Below are 20,157 nucleotides of genomic sequence, written 5' to 3'. Positions count from 1 at the left end.
TAGTTGTGGATGTGATGACACATGGACAAAGGGTAAATTGCAAAGCCACTTTGAGTCCACTTACTCCTCTATTAAAGTTCAGTATGCTATATTGATAATGTAATTACAGAACTTTGGCTGGCTGATGCATAAAGCACATATGCATCAACTTATTGTTTTTATATACTAGTATTAGTTACATTTTATATACATGGTAAGGGTGCAAAGGTCTTTGAATATAAATAAATAAACTACCGGTAGTCTAGAGCAGTGGTTCTCAACCTTTTCAGGCCGTGACCCCCAAAATAATCATATTTTAACTGGGAACCCCTCACCCCCCCCCCCCACCAGCACTAAGAGTTGAGGCATTACATTTTGTATAACACAGTTCTATTGTGAAAATAGCCTACATGCTCACAATGCCTCACAGCCTCGTGTTGCGAGCATGGTTGCGAGGCGTTGTGAGCATGTAGATTGGCTATATTCACAATTTCTGCCTCTACTCTAATATTTGACAATTTGGCCAATGTTTAATTTGTAATTTTAGAGGGATTAAAAAGTCCTTCAATTGTCAATTTAGAAATGTGTAGATACCCTCTATGCATCTCAACTTTATGTTGGTTTTGTTTTGCTGTTGAGTGAGAAAACAACATGGCACATTAAGTTAATCATCTGGGGACCCCCCAAAATCATTTACAGGTTGAGAACCACTGGTCTACTCTAGTGGATCTTGAGTGTTTTGTTTTTAGAGGCTACATCTCCCCCTACTGAATATTCACTGCAAGTGCAGGCACTTCGCTTTGACACAACAACAAACGCCATCTTTAGCCGGCAGAGAAAACTAGCGAGGCAGGAGGACACGAGTTGTGGCGAGAAGAAAGTAGGTCACCCGTTTGGAAACGACATACTTAAAATACAATCCACAATCAAATCGTGTGATTTGGATCGACCAACTCCCCGACACATCGCCATTGTGTTATGGTCCAATGTGCTTGATTGGTTGGTCAACTCTAACACAGTTTTCTTGTGTGAGTCCTGGTTGACGAGACTGATCGCCTTTCCCCCACCAAGTATCGGTTGCAGCTAACGCAGGTAAGACCATGGGTAACTTAATCAACTATTTAAAGTTGTTATATCTTTAGCTGGAACTTGACTATTATTACCTAAGTTTTGTGTAACTGTAACTGGAGATCATAAATACGAGCAAGCTTTTTTTTTTTTTTTTTTTTTTTATATGGTGCGTGACGTCTGACGTGTATGATAATCGAACGTTATTCGCTTTCATATAACATAAATCGTGTAAAACCACAACCAACTGAACCAACCAACCAACAAATCCAAGTGTGGCCAAATGTTAGCTGCATTAGTTTGTTAAAGATTAATCAATCATCATTAGTTTGTAAAGATAAATGTCAAACGGGTCCATGATCACAGGATGTTGTGGTGGTTGGGAGGTGTGTCTGCTGCTGTGTAGCTCTCACAGGACTGGTTCTCAAAGTGGGGTCCCCAGCTAAATGATAGTTAGGAACCAAACACCCTCATTGGTCTGTGTAGAGGTGGATGGTAAGGAATAAGACACTGGAGAGCATGGATTCACTTCACATTGACTATTCTTTGTTAGTTCAGCTTCTCAGCACAACAGCATGGCATACACTACATGTCACTTCCTGTTACAGCCTTCTTCATAACACCTAATAGGCAGGTAAGGTACAGTGACACCAAGTGGTGCAAATAAGTAACTGCGTGCATTAGTTGTAGAGAACTGTAGGACACAACATTTCCTCTCTTTGTAGAAAAGGAAAATTCCTCTAAGGCAAAATATAAAATCAGAACCTGCACTCAGGTATAACAAACATTCTTGTCTGTACTGTGAATATGTTTAGTAAACCAGAAAATAAAACATGGTAAACATGAACTCAAAATACACTGTTTCAACTTTCACAGGTCTGAAATAACAATACAACTGTAAGACTTCTTTTTTTTCAAATACTACATTGCATCACCTTCAAAATAACACAACCAAATGAGATATGTTGACATGCTATGTTAGGAAGACAAATAGCTAATCAGTCACATATTCTTGCATCCAGTTAGGCTTCTTTCTGACACGTGATTGTTTAGGAGAGGATGGAGAGGCACTGTCAGGTGAAGCAGGAATGTCCTGTGGATGTGCAGCTGCACAGCGATCAGGAGCTAGGTGAGAGGCGTTCCATCTTCGGCCATCCTCCAGCAAGTATGTGCTTTGGGCCACCTTCTTTGTGACTCTCAGTGGAGATCCAAACTTTGGGTGAGCTTTGGGCACATGTAGAGGTGTTTTCACCCGCACACTATCCCCTTCTTGAAAAGGCGGAGTGCGTGCGCCTCTTTTTCCATCCGTATAAGCCTTCATCTTGAGTTGACGGCTTGTGACTTTCTCTCGTACCTGTTCATCTGAGACAGGGTCAGCAGGAGAGGGCGGCAGGACAGTCAACTTCGTGCGCATCCTCCGGCCATGCAGTAGTTGAAAGGGAGACACACCTGTAGCTGCATGTGGTGTGGCACGGTAAGCCATCAGGAAGGCAGTAATGGCAGGCTTCCATGGTACAGATTGTGTAATAGCCATCTGCACACTCTCTTTCAGAACACGATTAAAACGCTCTATGGCGCCATTAGCAGCTGGGTAATAAACAGATACTCTGTGATGTACGATGTCCCGTTCAGCCAGGAAAGCAGCAAAGTCAGCAGAAGTAAACTGTTTTCCATTGTCCGTGACAATGGATTCTGGGTTCCCTTGTCTGCTGAAGACTGAGGAGAGGAAGGATGTAACATCCTTTGTAGTGATATTGGCAGTGAAAGCAACCTCTGGCCACTTGCTGTAGTAGTCGGTCAGAGTGATGGCATATCGGCAGTCCCATGTAGCAGTTTCAAAAGGACCAACAATGTCCATTGCAAGCTTTTGCCATGGCCTGTCTGGGAATCGAACTGGTTGTAGTGGAGCAGGGTGTGGCATTGCAGTCTTGTCGTTGGACTGGCATGGCTGACATGACTGAATAGTAGACTGGACAAGGTCATCCATCTTAGGCCACCAGTAGTACTCTCTCAGGCGTTGCTTGGTACGCACCACTCCTTGGTGTGTCTCATGTGCAAGAGCCACCAGAGTAGCACGCAGTGAAATTGGCACAACCAGACGTGTTCCTCGAAGCACCAGTGAGTTTCCCACTGACAGTTCATGACGTACACGGAAGTATGGGGCAACGACTGGACTCAGCGGTTTTATCTTTTGTGGCCAGCCACGAGCAATCTGGTCACGGAGTTCAGAAACCTCTGGGCAAGAGTCAGCAGCAGCCTCAAAGTCAGTAATGGGCAAAGCAGCAAGAGCATCAGTGATGTAGGCAACCATTTCTGGCTCAGCATCCAAGGCAGGGTCAGCAGCTCCAGGAAGTGGTAGACGGGAAAGGCAGTCAGCAGTGTAGTTCTCTGACCCTGGGCGGTAAATCACATCATAGTCATAGGTCAGGAGCCTGGCAGACCAGCGTGCAACGCGCATTCCAGCACGACCTATGCCTTTAGTAGTAAGCAGCGTAGTGAGGGCCTGATGGTCAGTACGTAAGGTGAATTTTCGCCCCCACAAGTATGTGCGCCACTTCTCAACGGCCCAAACACATCCCAGAGCTTCCTTCTCTACAGTCGAATATTTGCGTTCCACTGTGGTGAGAGCCCGGGAGGCAAAAGCCACTGTACGTTCCACGCCATCAGTATGATGCTGGGTGAACACGGCTCCCAAACCGTAATCAGAGGCATCAGTGGACACCACTGTAGGCAGGGAAGGGTCGAAAAGAGCAAGGGCAGAACTGTTCACCAGTAGTAGTTTGATTTTCTCAAAACTTTTCTGTGCCTCACTCGTCCAGTGAAAGTCAGTGTCTTTTCTAATGCATGCCCGCATCGGCTCGGATTCAGTTGCATAGTTAGGAATGAACTTTGAATACCATGACACGAGGCCTAGAAAAGAGCGGAGGGTAGCAGCATCTGTCGGAGCTGGGGCATTCAGGACAGCTTCGATGTGCTCTTTATCAGGAACGATACCTTCAGCTGACACCACGTGACCCAGGAATCGTAGACTTGACTGATTAAAGCAGCACTTTTCCTCATTCAGGAGCAGACCTGCCTCTTGCAGGCGGTGAAGGACTTGCTTCAGACGAGCATCATGCACTGTGCTGTTGGCTCCATAGATGATAATATCATCCAGATAATTCTGCACACCTGGCAGGCCTTTGAGGATGGTAGCCATCATCTTCTGGAATGCAGATGGTGCAGAGGAGAGACCATAGGGCACACGGCAGTAACGGAAGAGTCCTTCATGGGTAATGAAAGCAGTCAGATCCCTACTTTCCTCATGTAGAGGCACCTGGTGGTAGGCACTTGCGAGATCAATAGTTGAAAACACTGCGGCTCCATGCAGAGTGGACAGCAGCTCATCAATGTGTGGAATTGGATAGCAGTCTGTAATGACAGCCTTGTTTGGCTCTCGGAGATCCACACACATCCGAATGCCTCCTCTCTTCTTTCGTGTGACAACGATAGGAGACACCCAGGGAGAAGCATCAATTCTCTCTATCACACCAGCAGCCAGTTGTCTGTTTATCTCTTCTGTGACTGCATCTCTCACAGACAGGGGCAAACGACGCAGTTTTTGTCGAACCGGGGTCACAGAGGCAGAGACTTTGACCCGGTGAACAAAATGTTTAGCACAGCCAATTAGTGGGGGAGTGGTGGATAGGTGCATCACAGGAGCATTTTGAACAGGGGCAGGAGGAGGAGGAACAACAGCACCCCCTACAATGTGAATGTTCAGTGCAATCATCAAATCCAGACCCAGTAATGGGGTCCCCTTCTCCACAACGAAGAAGGTTGCTGCAGCAGTGACATCATCCCTGGTCACCAGTGCTGAAAGGCATCCCAGCACAGGAATGGGTGACTTGGTGTAGGTAATTAAACGAATAGCAGGTGGTGAAAGGGGTGACTCACCAAAATGTTCCTCAAATACACTGCTAGGCAGTATGGACACTGGGGATGCAGAGTCCACAACCAGGTCCATGGCATGGGCTGGTGAATCTGAAGGCTGGATCTTGACATTGCATTTTATTTTATCAGATTTACAGGCAGTCTCTTGAATGCATAGGACAGTCATTTCAGGCACCTCCACTTCTCTCACTTGATGATGGGTAGGAGCAGAGCGACACACTCTGGCAAAATGTCCTTGCTTGTGGCAGGATTTGCAAGTAGCCTTAGCAGCAGGACATGAGGGAGAATTGGCAAGGTGACTGTCAGATCCACATCTGAAACATGTACGGGAGGACTTCCCAGTGGCAGCAGTAGTAGGTGCAGGTGTGGATGGTTTATGCTGAGGCCGTGGTCTGTGTGATTTCTTTTGCACTGCTTGTACTTTTAAGCTAGGTTTCTCTCCAACCATGCATTTAGCTTGTTCAGCTGCAGACTCAATCTGTGTAGCAAGCGTGATAGCATTGTGCAGAGTGAGGGTAGGCTCCAGCAGTAGTCTTTCCCTAATATGGGCATTTGTGACATATTGAATAAGCTGATCACGCAGCATCTCATCAGTCTTATCACCAAAGTCACATGTAGATGCAAGCTCTCTGAGAGCAGCCACATATTGGGTAACAGTCTCATGTGGGCCTTGTGCTCTTTTTCTGAATGTATGACGTTCCACCACCACATTAGTCATTGGTGTGAAATGTGCCCTTAATGCAGTAACAGCAGTATCATATGTATCACCTGTATCTGGCAGTGAGTGGAAAATCTTCTGTCTTTCTGTTCCAAGGCAATGAAGCAGGACAGCTCTCTTTCTTGCAGCAGGCCATGCATTCCCAGTTGCATTTATGACCAGTAGATAGTTGTCAAACATTTGCATCCATGTCTTGAATGGTATTGTAGGCTTCCCAGGGCATGGCAAAAATGGAGCAGGACAAGGCACATTTACAGCCATCTTTGCAAAAAATGGTCAAAAATAGTCCTCTGTAGTCGAAGTATAGCAGGTGGGTTACCTCGTCGCCAATTTGTAGAGGTGGATGGTAAGGAATAAGACACTGGAGAGCATGGATTCACTTCACATTGACTATTCTTTGTTAGTTCAGCTTCTCAGCACAACAGCATGGCATACACTACATGTCACTTCCTGTTACAGCCTTCTTCATAACACCTAATAGGCAGGTAAGGTACAGTGACACCAAGTGGTGCAAATAAGTAACTGCGTGCATTAGTTGTAGAGAACTGTAGGACACAACAGTCTGTAACTCACTCAGTGTTAAATTAACATTGATTTTACAATATAAATTGGGGTCCCAGTGATAGAAATGCCATTAAAATGGGGGTCTGTTTAATGGTCAAATGTGTCAAATTAATGTCAAACTGGGGGCCCTTGAAATTAAAATGTTTGAGAACCACTGCTAGAGCTGTGAAAATCTTCTCTCATGGGGTCCCTGGCATATTTTTCAAATGGGTCTGTGGGCTAATAAGTATCAATGTGGGGGTCCTTGACATGAAACAAGTGTGATGGTGTAGTTCTCATAGAATTGTAAGTTACAGATTTACTTTCACCATCAATCCAACACACACTCAGCGACACACACACACACACACACACACACACACACACACACACACACACACACACACACACACACACGTTTGTGCATTCTCACAGACAGTGTAAAATGTTTAGATAGGTCCTTTGTTATGAGATCAACTTTTCTGTTGTGCCGTGCTATGTTTGTAAAGCCCTTTATAGGCATAGCAGCCATTCAGAATGTGTGACATGGTTTCTGTAACAAGCCCTGTGGTGTGATGCAAAAACAATGAGGTGCATGGGTGGATGGGGAACCAGAGGGAAAGGTTGAGTCTGGTGGGAAGGATCTGTAACCTGGCTTTTACAGTAAAAGTGATAATGTCCTCAATCATTGAGAGCAGTGTTCCTGAGAAATGAATGGGAAACAGGGTGATCAGCATAGGGAAGACATGCATGTTTTCCCTGGAGTTAAGAGTCCAGTCCAGTGTTGTTGTTGTTATTGCTGATGTTGAAACAGATCCAACAGGGTCCTCCTGAGGAACAGGTGATTGTGTCTACTGTAGGCAGTAGGCACTGCTGCTCTAACATAGGAATACACAGAGGACAACACTAGCTGGAGCACTCATCCAGTGTCATTTGGACTATGCATGCACCTCATGGTACTTTAGCACCACAAATGGACTAAATTCAAAGCTTCAGACCTCTCAAAACATACTGGTCAGGTTACTACTTGGCCCCAAGCTAGCACTCAACTAACCTGCTCATTATGCTAGGGTGGGATGGCTCAGGGTAGAGGACAGAGTACAGCAACTTGCAATCGACCTGATCTTGAAGATACTCAAGAGAACAGTGTCACCTGTACCTGACAAACTACTTCAGTAGCGTGAAAGAGACTGGCACACCAGAGGGAGTTCCACTGATCTCGTTCAACCCAGATTTGGCGCAAACCACAAACATGATGGGATTAAATGTGTTCTACTATTATGCCACCAAAATGTGAAATGTCCCTACCAACAAACAAAAAGTGTGACTCCTTAGTCTTAAACTCCTTCTACACTGCCATAAAAGAGCACCTTAAAAAAAGTATAAGCTTAAAGGAGTAGTTCACCCCCAAAATGACTTTTTTTCTATTGATTACTCAGGCCATGGAGAGTAGAGTTCAATAATATTTTTTGTTTTTTGTCACAAAATTTTGATTCGAGTAAATTTACCCCCATTGATTCCGGATGGTGACCCGTTTCGAAACGGGTCACCATCCGGAATCAATGGGGGTAAATTTATTGTTATCACATTTTTGTCTTAGGAATGTGACAAAAACCAAAAAATATTATTGAACTCTACTCTCCATGGCCTGAGTAATCAATAGAAAAAAAAGTCATTTTGGGGGTGAACTACTCCTTTAACACCAGAAATGTTCTTTAAATCTTTAAATGTTTGATGAATTGAATACACTGCACCATAATGGAAACAAGCAAGCCCTTTGTGTCCTTTTAGCATCATTGTATAATCGTACCACAGTACTATTTGCAAACTGTTAATAAAGTATTCAATTAGGCAATCTCACACACACACACACACACACACACACACACACACTAGGGATGGGACAATATGAACATTTCATATCGCGATTATTGTGACCAAAGAAATCGCGATTTACGATATTATCGCGATAATCAAAATATCCCCAACCATTATCCTGGGGCGGAACATTTGCCAGAAAATAGCAGATCTACAAGCTCACAACACGTCGCGTTGAGACACGTTGTGAGCTTGTGGATCGGCTATTACAAGTACGTATATTATTAGTACGTTTTACCAATAGAGGATTTAAACGGTGCCGGATATGCAGCTCGGCAAATAAAAGGTGAATTGATCCCAGTGCATGACGGAGGAGGATTTCCCGATGAATTAAATCTCCACGATACGATTATCGTGAGTGTTTTTTATCACGGTAAACGTTAATATCGACTTATCGTACCATCCCTAACACACACACACACACACACACACACACACACACACACACACACACACACACACACACACACACCAAGGCTTTAATAGGTGGCTGAATCTGAGCACTCCCGTTTGATTCCTCTAGAATGAAGAGAGGTGTTCAAAGGAAGGAGGAGGAAGATGGCGGAGGCACCAGTGTTGAGCCTCAGGGTGGAGGAGGAGGAGGAGGAGGAGGGAAACGCTCCTGCAAGCAGAGAGACAAGGAGGACGAGGAGTCCCTGGAGGAGCGGGTCTGCTGGGAGTGTCTGCCACAGGAGATCCTGCTTCACATCTTTAAGTACCTGCCTCTGCTGGACCGTGCTTTTGCCTCTCAGGTAGGGGTGCAACGATTAATCGTAATTGAATCGATTATTAAATTAGTTGCCAACTGATTTAGTAGTCCTCATCGAATCGGCAACTGATGGGTTATTGTTTATATCCCATTAGAAAGTAATCCTTTCCCAGAAGACTCAGCTGCCACCCACAGAGTAAAACCACAGTCTGTCAGAGTCAAAGAATATCCCATGTAAATATCCCATAATGATTAAAGATTACTCCCACACAAGAAAGGAGACCACACCAGTGCAAGTCCGTTTTTCTGTTAGTTGTATTGAAAGAATAGTTCAGCGTACAGTACAGCAAGTCAATAGTTCACCCATAGTTGCTTTCTCCTGCCCTAATAGACAGTTGACATGATTGTATATAGTTACTGTAAGACAGTAGGATGGGTCCTGTCATAATGATGTAATATCGTGACCAGTGATCACCTCATGGGCGGAGATGACCTTTATCAGTGGACAGAACACAACAGAGTTGTTGACATGATGGTGTAATCTTGTTGTTGATGGCTTAAAGATGGTTTACCAGTTAAATATCAGACACTTGTACAGTGTCAAGGCTGTTGGAATAACAATGTTAGAATGACAGGGTTTTTGTTGGAACATAGAGTGACAAACAGCACAATTAATAGATGATCTATCATGTACAGTAGTTTGACCTTTAGACAAAATTGGTACAAAATATTTTATTAATATTATATTAATGTATTAATACTGTGCAGGAATATAGGGTCAAGAATAGGGATGTTAATCGACTCATTATTTGCGAATCGACGGGTCGAGACCGAAAATCGAAGCGTCGATCGATTTTTTTCACTTTTTTTTATTTTATCTTTTGGAGCAGCAGCTGAGAGGAGAGCACAGCGGCACATTACTTTAAGCAAAACAACTTATGCAGCTGCACCCATCATGTTTAGAACTTGCATCAAAGCCCTAATAATGATAATAAATGATTGTTCTTCCTTGCGTTAGCTTGGAGTCTGTTCTTGAGAGACTAGAAGCGGATTGACAAAGTCCATGGAAAGTAGCGTTAGCGAGCAGGCTCAGGCTGGCACCCAGGCTGTGTATCACACATGGAGGTTTGGTCTGCCTTGCTCTCCCTCCCCCCACTCTCCACTCTCTGAACGCGTCCTTTGCGTTGTGTTATAATTATAGTCAATCTTGACAAAATCATCGCACACGACGGCAACGCTGCCATTAACAAGCAAGCTTTCGTTTCAAGCATGCACAAGGCAGGAGGTAAACACATCCAGTCAGCGCACACCGCTATGAAGCGTGCACACGATCAGATCAGCAGTGTTACTCAACCAGAAGTCAGCGGAACTGACTAACGCCGCATGCATGCGAATCTGCGTTGGATGCATGCACTAACACAGACATGCACTCGTCTCCGACACAGACACTAACACCGGTCCTCTCACATTTGGAAAACATTAACGTTTTTGAACAAGTGATTAAAACATTTTGGGGGGAAAACCTAAAAAAAATAAAAAACTATTTTTCAACTCATCTTATTTGAGTCGCGTTGAGCATGAGTCGAGAATTGAGTCGATCTTCGATTTTATTTCACATCCCTTGTCAAGAACCAAAAATATGACTATGACTTTATTTTTAAATTACCTACTTTAAAAGTGTACTGTTACCCTTTGTGTAGCCAAATGTGTAGCTATTTTTGAATCAAATGTATGTCAGAAAAAAAGGTATTTATTTTGTCGACAGCTGAGCAAAATGTAATAAATTATGTATTTTTGAATGTATTATTCATCTTCAATTTATTAATTTATTTCTTGTCTAAAACATGTCTAAAAGAACCTCAAATCTAATTAATAAGGTAATGGCTGAACAAGTGCCATAATCCGATTAATCGTTTAAATAATCAACCGATTAATGGATAATGAAAATAATCATTAGTTGCAGCCCTACTCTCAGGCTGAGAGTAGGGCTGCAACAGGTACCCATTATGTCATTATTATATCAACAGAGTGCTGCGGGAATTACATGTTTTATGTTGGATAACCTGGTTGGCATTTTACTCCCACCATGGGTTCCCACCGTGGATTTACAATGGAGTTTTTGCATTGGGTTTTACATAAGCTCTGTAACAAACAAAGGCTTATGTTGTTAATTCAATGAGATAATCACCAATAAACACAATTTGTATGATTTATTTGCCATTTGCACATAAGTAGGCTACGCAGGGGACTATGTTTTTAGATTACTATTTCTAGGTATTTGGTGTATTGCCTTCTGCTGTGCTTGCTTATTGTCACTCTGGATTAAGAATGTCTGCTAAATGCATAAAATGTATAATGCCCATAGTATGAAACTCTTTCATTTTGGTGATGCACCGTGCATGTTAAAATCATTCTTTCATTTAAAAGGAAAAAAACAAAAGGTAATTTGCTTCTACGGCTGCCCTCCCGTATAGGTGTGCCGTGGCTGGAACCATGCTTTTCACATGCCAGAACTGTGGCGATGCTTTGAGTTTGAGTTGAACCAGCCAGCCAGCTCCTATCTCAAGGCCACACATCCAGACCTCATCAAACAGATCATCAAAAGACACTCCAACCACCTACAATATGTCAGCTTCAAGGTGAGACGAGGGACGGAGTAGGATGAATGAAAATAAATGGAGGGATGGGATAAAGTGTATGACATAGTGGGAAGGTGATAGAGGTTAAAGGACAACTTTGTTTTTTTGCAAAGAGGGTTCATATTTTAGATTGTAATAGAGCAGTGAAGTCATGACGCGACTTTCTCATCCCCCGGTTCATGGAAGTAATTTCTCTATGGAGAATAACATTGGGTCATCTTAAAATCGTCTCATATAAGCATTTTGTCGGGGAGGTGGCTCTGTATGGTTTATTATAGTCATTCACTCATATTTGATAAAGCCTGTTTCTAGCGAAAATGTAACTAATTCGGCGACACTAACATTTTCTCATCAGTTGATTCTTCATATCCATTTGAGTCAAACCGCTTAGATCATTTGTTCATGTTTGGAACACAGTTCTTATATGACGCAATATGAAAAAAGTATGGGAATTCAGAATGGGAGGAAAAAAAACGTGAACCAGGTAGGATGGGTAAATGACGTCAGACTTCACTGCGAAAAGAAAAGATGAGTGTAAAAACGATTTTGATTTCAATGGTTGGGGACATGCGTACAAGGGTCTAAATATGTCTTTTTATACACAAGAAACCCATTCCCAAGATGCACCGCAATCTTTCATAGGCAGATGTGACTTATGGGGGCTAGTAGTGTTACTGTAAATCAGGGGTGCCCACACTTTTTTGACTTGAGAGTCACTTTTAAAATGACCAGCTCAACATGATCTACCCATCCCAAAAGTTTACCTGAGGGGCCTTTGAAATAACAGCCCTGGCGTTAAATATAAAACGCACTTGAAATGGGAAATAGTGGGAAGAAAGGTCTTCATCCCATTCTGTATGGAAGTGGTAGCTTTTCCACTCCTGAAAACAAAGCAATTTTGCCTACTTTAGAAGTCATAAAGTGACAGATGCCAAAAAGAGAGGTCTTGTATTCTTTATATTTAAATCTTATAGGGGCCTGTCATGTGGACTACCTGAACAGACTGTGTGATCTACTGGTAGATCACGATCTACCTTGTGGGCACCCCTGCTGTAAATAGTAAAAAAGAAAAAGCTAAAACGATAAATGAAGACATGTTAACGTTCTTCTTTTCTCTAATTACAATCTAAAATATGAAAGCGTGTTGTAAAATAACAAAGTTGTCGTTTAAGGAAAAGGAAGGGACATTTGCAGTCCAGGGTGGTCTCTCCTCAGTTTAGTAACTCCAACACTGAGTGGATGAGGAGACATTACTATTTTACTGTATTGTCTTCCCCAAGGTGGACAGCAGCACAGAGTCAGCTGAGGCAGCATGTGACATCCTCTCTCAGCTGGTGAACTGTTCTCTGAAGACTTTGGGGCTGATCTCAACAGCTCGGCCCAGCTTCATGGAGCTACCCAAGGTAAGCTGCAACTGACGCCATCGTCAACACATTAGTATGTAAACCATCGTATGAAAAGTCATCCATCATGTCTGAGTACTTGACCACATTAACACTTGCATCCCTATTTTGGGGCGAATATTTCAGATATTTAACAAATGAGGTAGACAATGTAGATCTGCTTTTTGTTATTTGCATTTACAGCCTGAGGCACATTAAGTCCTTGTTATACAGTAGAATCATTATTATTGCTTATCATAATGCAGTGTACCTCTCGTGAGCTAGGCCAAACAAGAGACCAATTTGAGGTAAATGGGATGACCATAATCATACAGACTGTGGAAGAATAGGCGAGATGAGAAGCAGAAGATGCTGCTGGATATTCAGATGTAGGGAGAATACACAGGCCTCTAGTTTAAGGGCAGCAACGTGACATTTATGTTTATCAATAACACAGTTGATGGGTTGGGAAGATTGACAGCAGCGGTAAGATACAGCTTGGTGCTAGCAGACTAAAAAGGTGGCCCTAATGAAAAGGCACAAGCCACCACAAAAACACTGGCTTTTATTGTATTTTATAAGGCAATTTGATTATCAGTCTGTGGCTGTGCCCTATCCAGTTAAAGTGATTCAACAAATAAAGGAAAGCTGGACATAATGTCAATTACGTCCAGGAACGTGATAAGAATTACGGCGGTGCGACGCCACGGCCCCGTTATCACGTCCAGGGACGTGTTCGCTGGTTACCATGATTACCAGGTAAACAGGTGCTGCGGCGGCCGCTGGTGAGTGAAAAAAAACGTCATATCCCATGATGCAACTCGGCCGCCATCATCAGGAAGCGTGTAATCCTGTAGGCTCCTATTCATTGCTGCTGCAAAGAAACGGTTTTATCTCAGAATTGACTTCCAAAAAAACGCTTCGATCGCCGAGAAACGTTTTTTTTCACGGCGACACTGGGCCGCCACGGTTAATTTCTGTGTGAAAGTAAACACTCCGGTCTACATCCGGATTTAGTGAATTTCTACAACATGGACACGATCGTGGCTTCCGGGGCTCTACAAATTAAAGCGCAGTGATTATTTGGCACTCTGTAGCCAAATAATTACAAAAGTAATGGCATCCCAAGTGTTAATGGGTTCAAATAATGAGTCACAGACGTGTATTGTTGTGTGTGTTCAACAGTCTCACTTCATCTCAGCGCTCACAGTGGTGTTCGTCAACTCCAAGTCACTGTCCTCTCTGAAGATTGATGACACGCCCGTAGATGACCCCTCCCTCAAGGTCCTGGTAGCCAATAACAGTGACACGCTCAAACTGCTGAAAATGAGCAGCTGTCCTCATGTTTCACCTGCAGGTATACTGACACTCAGGGGCGTCACAAGGTGGGGGGGAAAGTGGGCCTGAGTTACTATAGGGCCCAAGGTGGAGGGATCTTAATTATTTTATGCTTTAGCCATTGATAAATAGCTGATATTCAAGCTCACAGCGCGGCACTGAGTGCCACTTTGCGAGCTTGTAGATCTGCTATTAGTTCCGGGGACATATTTCGAGATGGGGGTCCGTGGCCAAATACATATCATTTTGGGGGTCCTTCACATGAAAAGGTTTGAGCACCACTGACATACAAACATAGGTTTTTCAAAAAACCAAGGATTTGAAATATTCAAAGATTTGCACAAATTGTCATGATTTTTCAAAAATAGCAGCTCTACAAGCTCGCAGCGCGGCGCTGTGAGCTTGTATATCTGCTATTTTTCAATAGTTAAAGCACAAAATATGAAGTGACTCCTTGTACCCAGGGCCCTGATTTGGTGCGACACCCCTGCTGACACTGGAGATTGGAAGTAAAGTGGAACGTGATTAACTCTTTCACTTAATGGTTTTCACTTTCACGTGTCTCAGTTCACACATTCATTAATGTAAGAGTTTGTTGGACAGGAGCCTAGAATTCCACCTGCATCTATTTGCTACATGGTTGTATATGAATAATTAGTTGTAATTACATAATCTTCAAAATCGAGTTTTGTGCTGTTGAAACTATTTCTCATCCTGGATGCCTGACTGTGTCTCAGTGGCAACCGGTCTACACGCCGGAAAACCTTCTCGCTTAGATTATTCTCCGCCGACCTCGCGCTGACCGCTTGGTGGAACGGTTCTAGTATTCTTGTATTTGTTTTACTGAGGATAAGGTTAGATATAACTTTAGGTAAAATATAGGTTATTTTGTGTGCCCAGTAGCCAGAAGGACAATGCCAGATATGGCTTGGCATTATCCAATGTGTTATCCAGTGTCCTGGGCAGTATGACATTATTGACATATCATTTCTCTGGTCAACATCCTTTGTACAGACCTGCAGTGGAGCACATCTCATCACGTGCATTAGTTAGTTCATGGGATATAAACAAAAACCCATCAGTGAAAATACACATTTATATTTGTATATCTTATCAGTGGTTCGCTGATCCGACCAATATGTCTGAGTCATAATGTCATGCCTAAACTGTAAACTGTAATGTCGGGGGCTTTGTCAGTGCACCCGTTGTACTTGTCTGTCTATGCCCATATATGGAGATCTCTGTATCTGTCGGTGCTTGTCCCTTTTATGCCCATATATTTAGATTGCTGATCAGTATATACCCAATTGCTCATATATGGGCATGCCTACTTTTGTGCCCATATATGGAGCTGACTGATTTGTTTCTGCCGAGATCTCTGTATCGGAATGGGAATACCTGAAAAACTAAAAAGAAATACAAAAATAAAAACAGTAGTGCTCATTTGTCATGAACAAATATAGCTGAAACATGTGGGTTTAGGCTTGTATGCCTTTTTAACTCATTCGCTGCATTTTAAAAATCTTTTTGAAGTGCCAGGATGCCCCCAGTCTCCCTAGACTTCCATGTAATTCATAGTGCACGGATCATGCATGCTCATGCATAGATCATGCACCACGTATGTGCACACCGTACACGGCTTTCAAACAAAAAAATCCGCTTGGAAATCCGTTCAGGCTTTCATGATCAGCAGCCATTATGTTTTCTTCAAATGTAAACAAACATGGCTGCTATGTTTGAAAGATGGGGTTGGTATGGGGGCCAAACATGCAATTTTGCGATCGCGATCATGCCACATTGCCTAGAAGTACGTCCAAAAATATTTAAAATAAATACATAAATAATAAATTAAAAAGAAAGAAAAAAATGCCCAAAACTCGGGTGTTGCAGCGGCGGGGTACGGAAATAACTCTGGAAACTCGGGAGGGGGCAGCAAATGAGTTAACTCTACTAACATTTCCTCTAAATCCTAGGTATCCTGTGTGTAGCGGATCAGTGCCACGGACTGAGAGAACTGGCCCTCAACTACCACCTGCTGAGCGACGAGCTGCTCATCTCGCTGTCGTCGGAGAAACACGTGCACCTGGAGCACCTGCGCATCGACGTGGTGAGCGACAACCCCGGCCAGCACTTCCACACCATCAAGAAGAGCAGCTGGGACGTGATGGTGCGCCACTCGCCCAAGTTCAACCTGGTCATGTACTTCTTCCTGTACGAGGACGAGTTCGGCCCGTTCTTCCGCGACGAGATCCCCGTGACGCACCTCTACTTTGGCCGCTCCGTCAGCAAGGACGTCCTGGGCCGCGTGGGCCTCAACTGCCCGCGCCTGGTGGAACTGGTGGTGTGCGCCAACGGCCTGCGGCCGCTGGACGAGGAGCTGATCCGCATCGCGCAGCACTGCACCCAGCTGTCGGCCATCGGCCTCGGGGAGTGCGAGGTGTCCTGCAGCGCCTTCGTGGAGTTCGTCAAGATGTGCGGACACCGGCTGACGCAGCTCTCCATCATGGAGGAAGTGCTGGTGCCAGATAACCGCTACGGGCTGGACGACATCCACTGGGAGGTCTCCAAGCACCTGGGCCGGGTCTGGTTCCCAGACATGATGCCGACCTGGTGAAGATTCCATACGGGTAGAGGGGGAGATGTTATGTGTATAGGTCATAGCTGTGTTTCTGTCTGATTTCTGTCAAATTTCAAGGTCTCCCCTTAACTCTGACAGTGTACAAATGGAACCAAATGGACCCGTCAGGGTTCATTTGGTCCGTTTGTACACTGTCAGAGTTACAGACTTATATGGGTCAATTTAGACCCCCCTAAAGGAACCCACAGAGTCCCTGGAATTCACCTTGAGAACCATAGGTTGGGGTTTTGTATGTACAGGTATGTGTATGCATGTGTTACTTTTGAGTGAGTTTGTTTGGATCTTTCCCATGATCCTTACCTCAAAGCAAACCATTTCTTTCTTTGTTTTCCCCCGATTCAGCCTTCTGTTCTTTTCTAACCATCCTAGAACTGCCTGTCAACAGTCGCTACTTGTTTTGATATCATCATATGTGGAGAATAACGTGTTTGAGAAGACATGGAGCATAATCCTAGTCCTACCTAACTTCACACAGCAAAATCCTGCCTGTTAATTTAACAATGAGAGTGTAAAGATGAAACCATAAGGTTTATATTAACACCTAAGATGTTGCATCACTACACATTAAAAACTAAATTGTATATATGTAAATAGATGTATTTAGATCCCATCCATACCATTAAGCACTTTGGTCTCAGAACCCTTTGGAAATGGACACATTAAGTAGGCAAATGGGTATCTTTACAACACAGTAATAAGATACATTTCATTAGGGACAGAGTGATGTTCTTCAGTGTTCTAGAACTGACTAACTTTGACCGTAATGTAAGTCAGTGACCGATATGTGTGTACTGATGCTTTCCTATGTTTGCTATATTTCTGTGTTGCCCAACTAGGGTTGCAATTGGGTGGACATTTTCCAAGGGGAAGATATGCTCGGGGAATTTTGGGTTACAGTTAACAGTTTGTGTTACGTTTGTGACATTTACTGTCATCAGTCACCATGATGATATGGTCATATGAGCATGTTTGTGCCGTCCACTGTCCACAGACCCACATGGGATATACTTTGTTTTAATATACATTGGTGCCGTGACCCGGATCGGGTTTCTCCGTGGGAGGAGGTCAAAAGGGGGGCCAGTGTAGCAGAGCTACTCACTGTCTCAGCCTGATGGCCTCAGAAGTCTTAATTATTTGGCAAATTAATTCATATGAATTATTAATGGACTGGTTGCTATTTTCATATTACATGGTAAATACAGCAATATTATATTCTCATTTGTTCCCATGGAAAGTTTCCACCTTGAATATTCCTGGAATTTTGCAACCCTATGCATTACTTTCTCTCTACCAGTATACATGTCAAAGGTGTTCTGATACAAACAAGGCAGAGCATTTATTTTAATTCTGGAAATGTCATAATATATTTTATATAGCTATCCCACTGATGCACTTTTTTGTCTGTTGGAGGATCACACTTTTGGTAAATGAAGCTACAATGACATCAAGGCGTGAAAGCAAACTTCTCTGGTTGTCAAATCATTTGTCCTTTGGCACACATTGTAAAATCTTCTGTGTTAATTTAACTCCCATACAGGTCCATTTGGTTAAAACTGAACTTTCAAGTTACAAATGGATAAATGAACCCTGAGGATTTTACTAACTATTGTGTCGGTCTTTGTTATCCTAAAGAAATACTTAAATTGAATATTTGTCTAGTGATGCGCTCAGCACTGAGATGAGTGGATCAAAGTAGTTCTTTTCACATCCTGAATGTCGTTAATATTTTATACTAATTTGTATAATATTTAGATTCCGCTGAAAAGAGATCTTGCTCAACAGCAAAGCAGTTAGTCCTGCTAATATCACATGCAGAATAATCTGTTGTAACACTAAAGATTGCTACATCTATGCTTTCAACATTGAAGTCTCATCAAAATGTTTTAGGTTTGCTTACTGAAACCATTGAACATGATGGGTGAGAAATAAGGCATTACGTAGTACTTAAATGGTTTGATTAATTGCACAGCCCCCAAATACAAAACAGATCATTTCTTATCGATACAGTTCCAGACTGACAGAGCTTTATTATGATGTACTACAGATTCAGTGTGGCAGTGTTTGTCGTTTTTGTGGAGAGAGCTGCATTTTGAGAGAAATGCCTGCCTAGCATGTTAAAATACCTGCTTAAATCCATTTCATTTAGCCTAAAATAACTTTTAGGCAAAATTTTTAGAAGAGTTTTAAATTAAAACTATTCAAACTGCATCAAGAAAGGATCGCTTTACCTAGCAGGCCTTGTTTATCACAGTTTCTAATGCCAGTTCATTTTATAATTGATATCCTCATTTGAGATGCAGTTTTTTTATGATGTAAAAAAACACACACCGTATATAAACCCACATAAAATCAGTTTAGAAGTTTGAATATGGACCATTTATAAAACGTATACTGCTTAAATCATCATATTTATTTGTGTTCTTAGATCTATGTACGCTAAATGCCAGATGTCAGAAGCTGCTATACAAGTAAAGGATGTTGATAGATTCATATGCTTTCCTTTTGTTTACAAATAAAAAAATTGTGAATATGACTGATTTCTGAGCTTGTTCTTACTGTTGCTAGATAACAAATTAGGAATGTGGGTCAATCAATGATGGTAATGTGGCTTTATATGCAATGTCATTTAAGTACCAAAAGTAAAGGAACCTTTTGTGCGTTTAAAGTATTTTGTGCTTTTAAATTACTTTGGTAATTCTGTGACAGTTTTATAGCATTTGACATGGCTTTACTTCTATCGCCTCCCTTAGGCCAAAATGTTCATTTGCACTCAAGATATTTCAAAATCTAAAAAGCGGATTCCCATGAAATATGCTGAATGCATTCATGCTACTTAATGAACCATAACCATTTGAGTGACCCAATGTTTGAGCTTTCATTTATCAGTGTAGCACTGTCTTCAAGTCAAAACTTCACCTTTGTGCACAAGATGTCTCATAACCCAGGGGTCTTCAATGTTTTCAGGCCAATTAAGGACCCCTTAGTTGAGAGAGAGATGAAGCAGGGACCTTTTCATAGATTCCATATAGTTTCATCGTTTTGACAGCACAATCATCAGTGTATTTTGGATTCGTATCAATTTGTGTTTTCAGATATTTAACCACTTGAACCGTCAATAATAAACTGGACCTTTCACTCTGTACTTAGTCTGCTCTTTTCCCCCTCTACATAAAACCTCTTTGCCGAAAATAGACAATCTACATCTGCTATTTTTGGCTAAAGTTCGCAGAATATGGACGTTGGGTTCAAGTGGGAAAGGAGGGGGAAAAAGTTTCTATCACACAAAGATTTGGAGGACCCCCTGTAGTAACTCTGAGGACCCCCTAGGGGTC

The 20,157-nt window shown here is 42.7% G+C and overlaps 1 protein-coding gene across 1 annotated transcript; it reads left to right on the top strand.

Moving 5' to 3' along the window:
* Window positions 1–813: 813 nt before the first annotated feature.
* Window positions 814–19,281, top strand: LOC308289045 (F-box/LRR-repeat protein 3-like). The gene is made up of 6 exons (XM_080730580.1): window positions 814–1,071; window positions 8,643–8,871; window positions 11,303–11,467; window positions 12,748–12,870; window positions 14,035–14,206; window positions 16,161–19,281. The coding sequence occupies exons 2-6, from the start codon at window positions 8,644–8,646 to the stop codon at window positions 16,799–16,801; spliced, it is 1,329 nt and encodes a 442-aa protein (XP_080586706.1). The 5' UTR covers window positions 814–1,071; window position 8,643; the 3' UTR covers window positions 16,802–19,281.
* The last annotated feature ends 876 nt before the right edge of the window (window positions 19,282–20,157 follow it).

This window comes from Nannobrachium achirus (genome assembly GCF_963921795.1).
Source record: "Nannobrachium achirus genome assembly, chromosome: 7".
NCBI classification, from domain to species: Eukaryota; Metazoa; Chordata; class Actinopteri; order Myctophiformes; family Myctophidae; genus Nannobrachium; species Nannobrachium achirus.
Note: the sequence above shows the minus strand (reverse complement) of the source record. Positions and strands in the feature narration are given on the sequence as shown.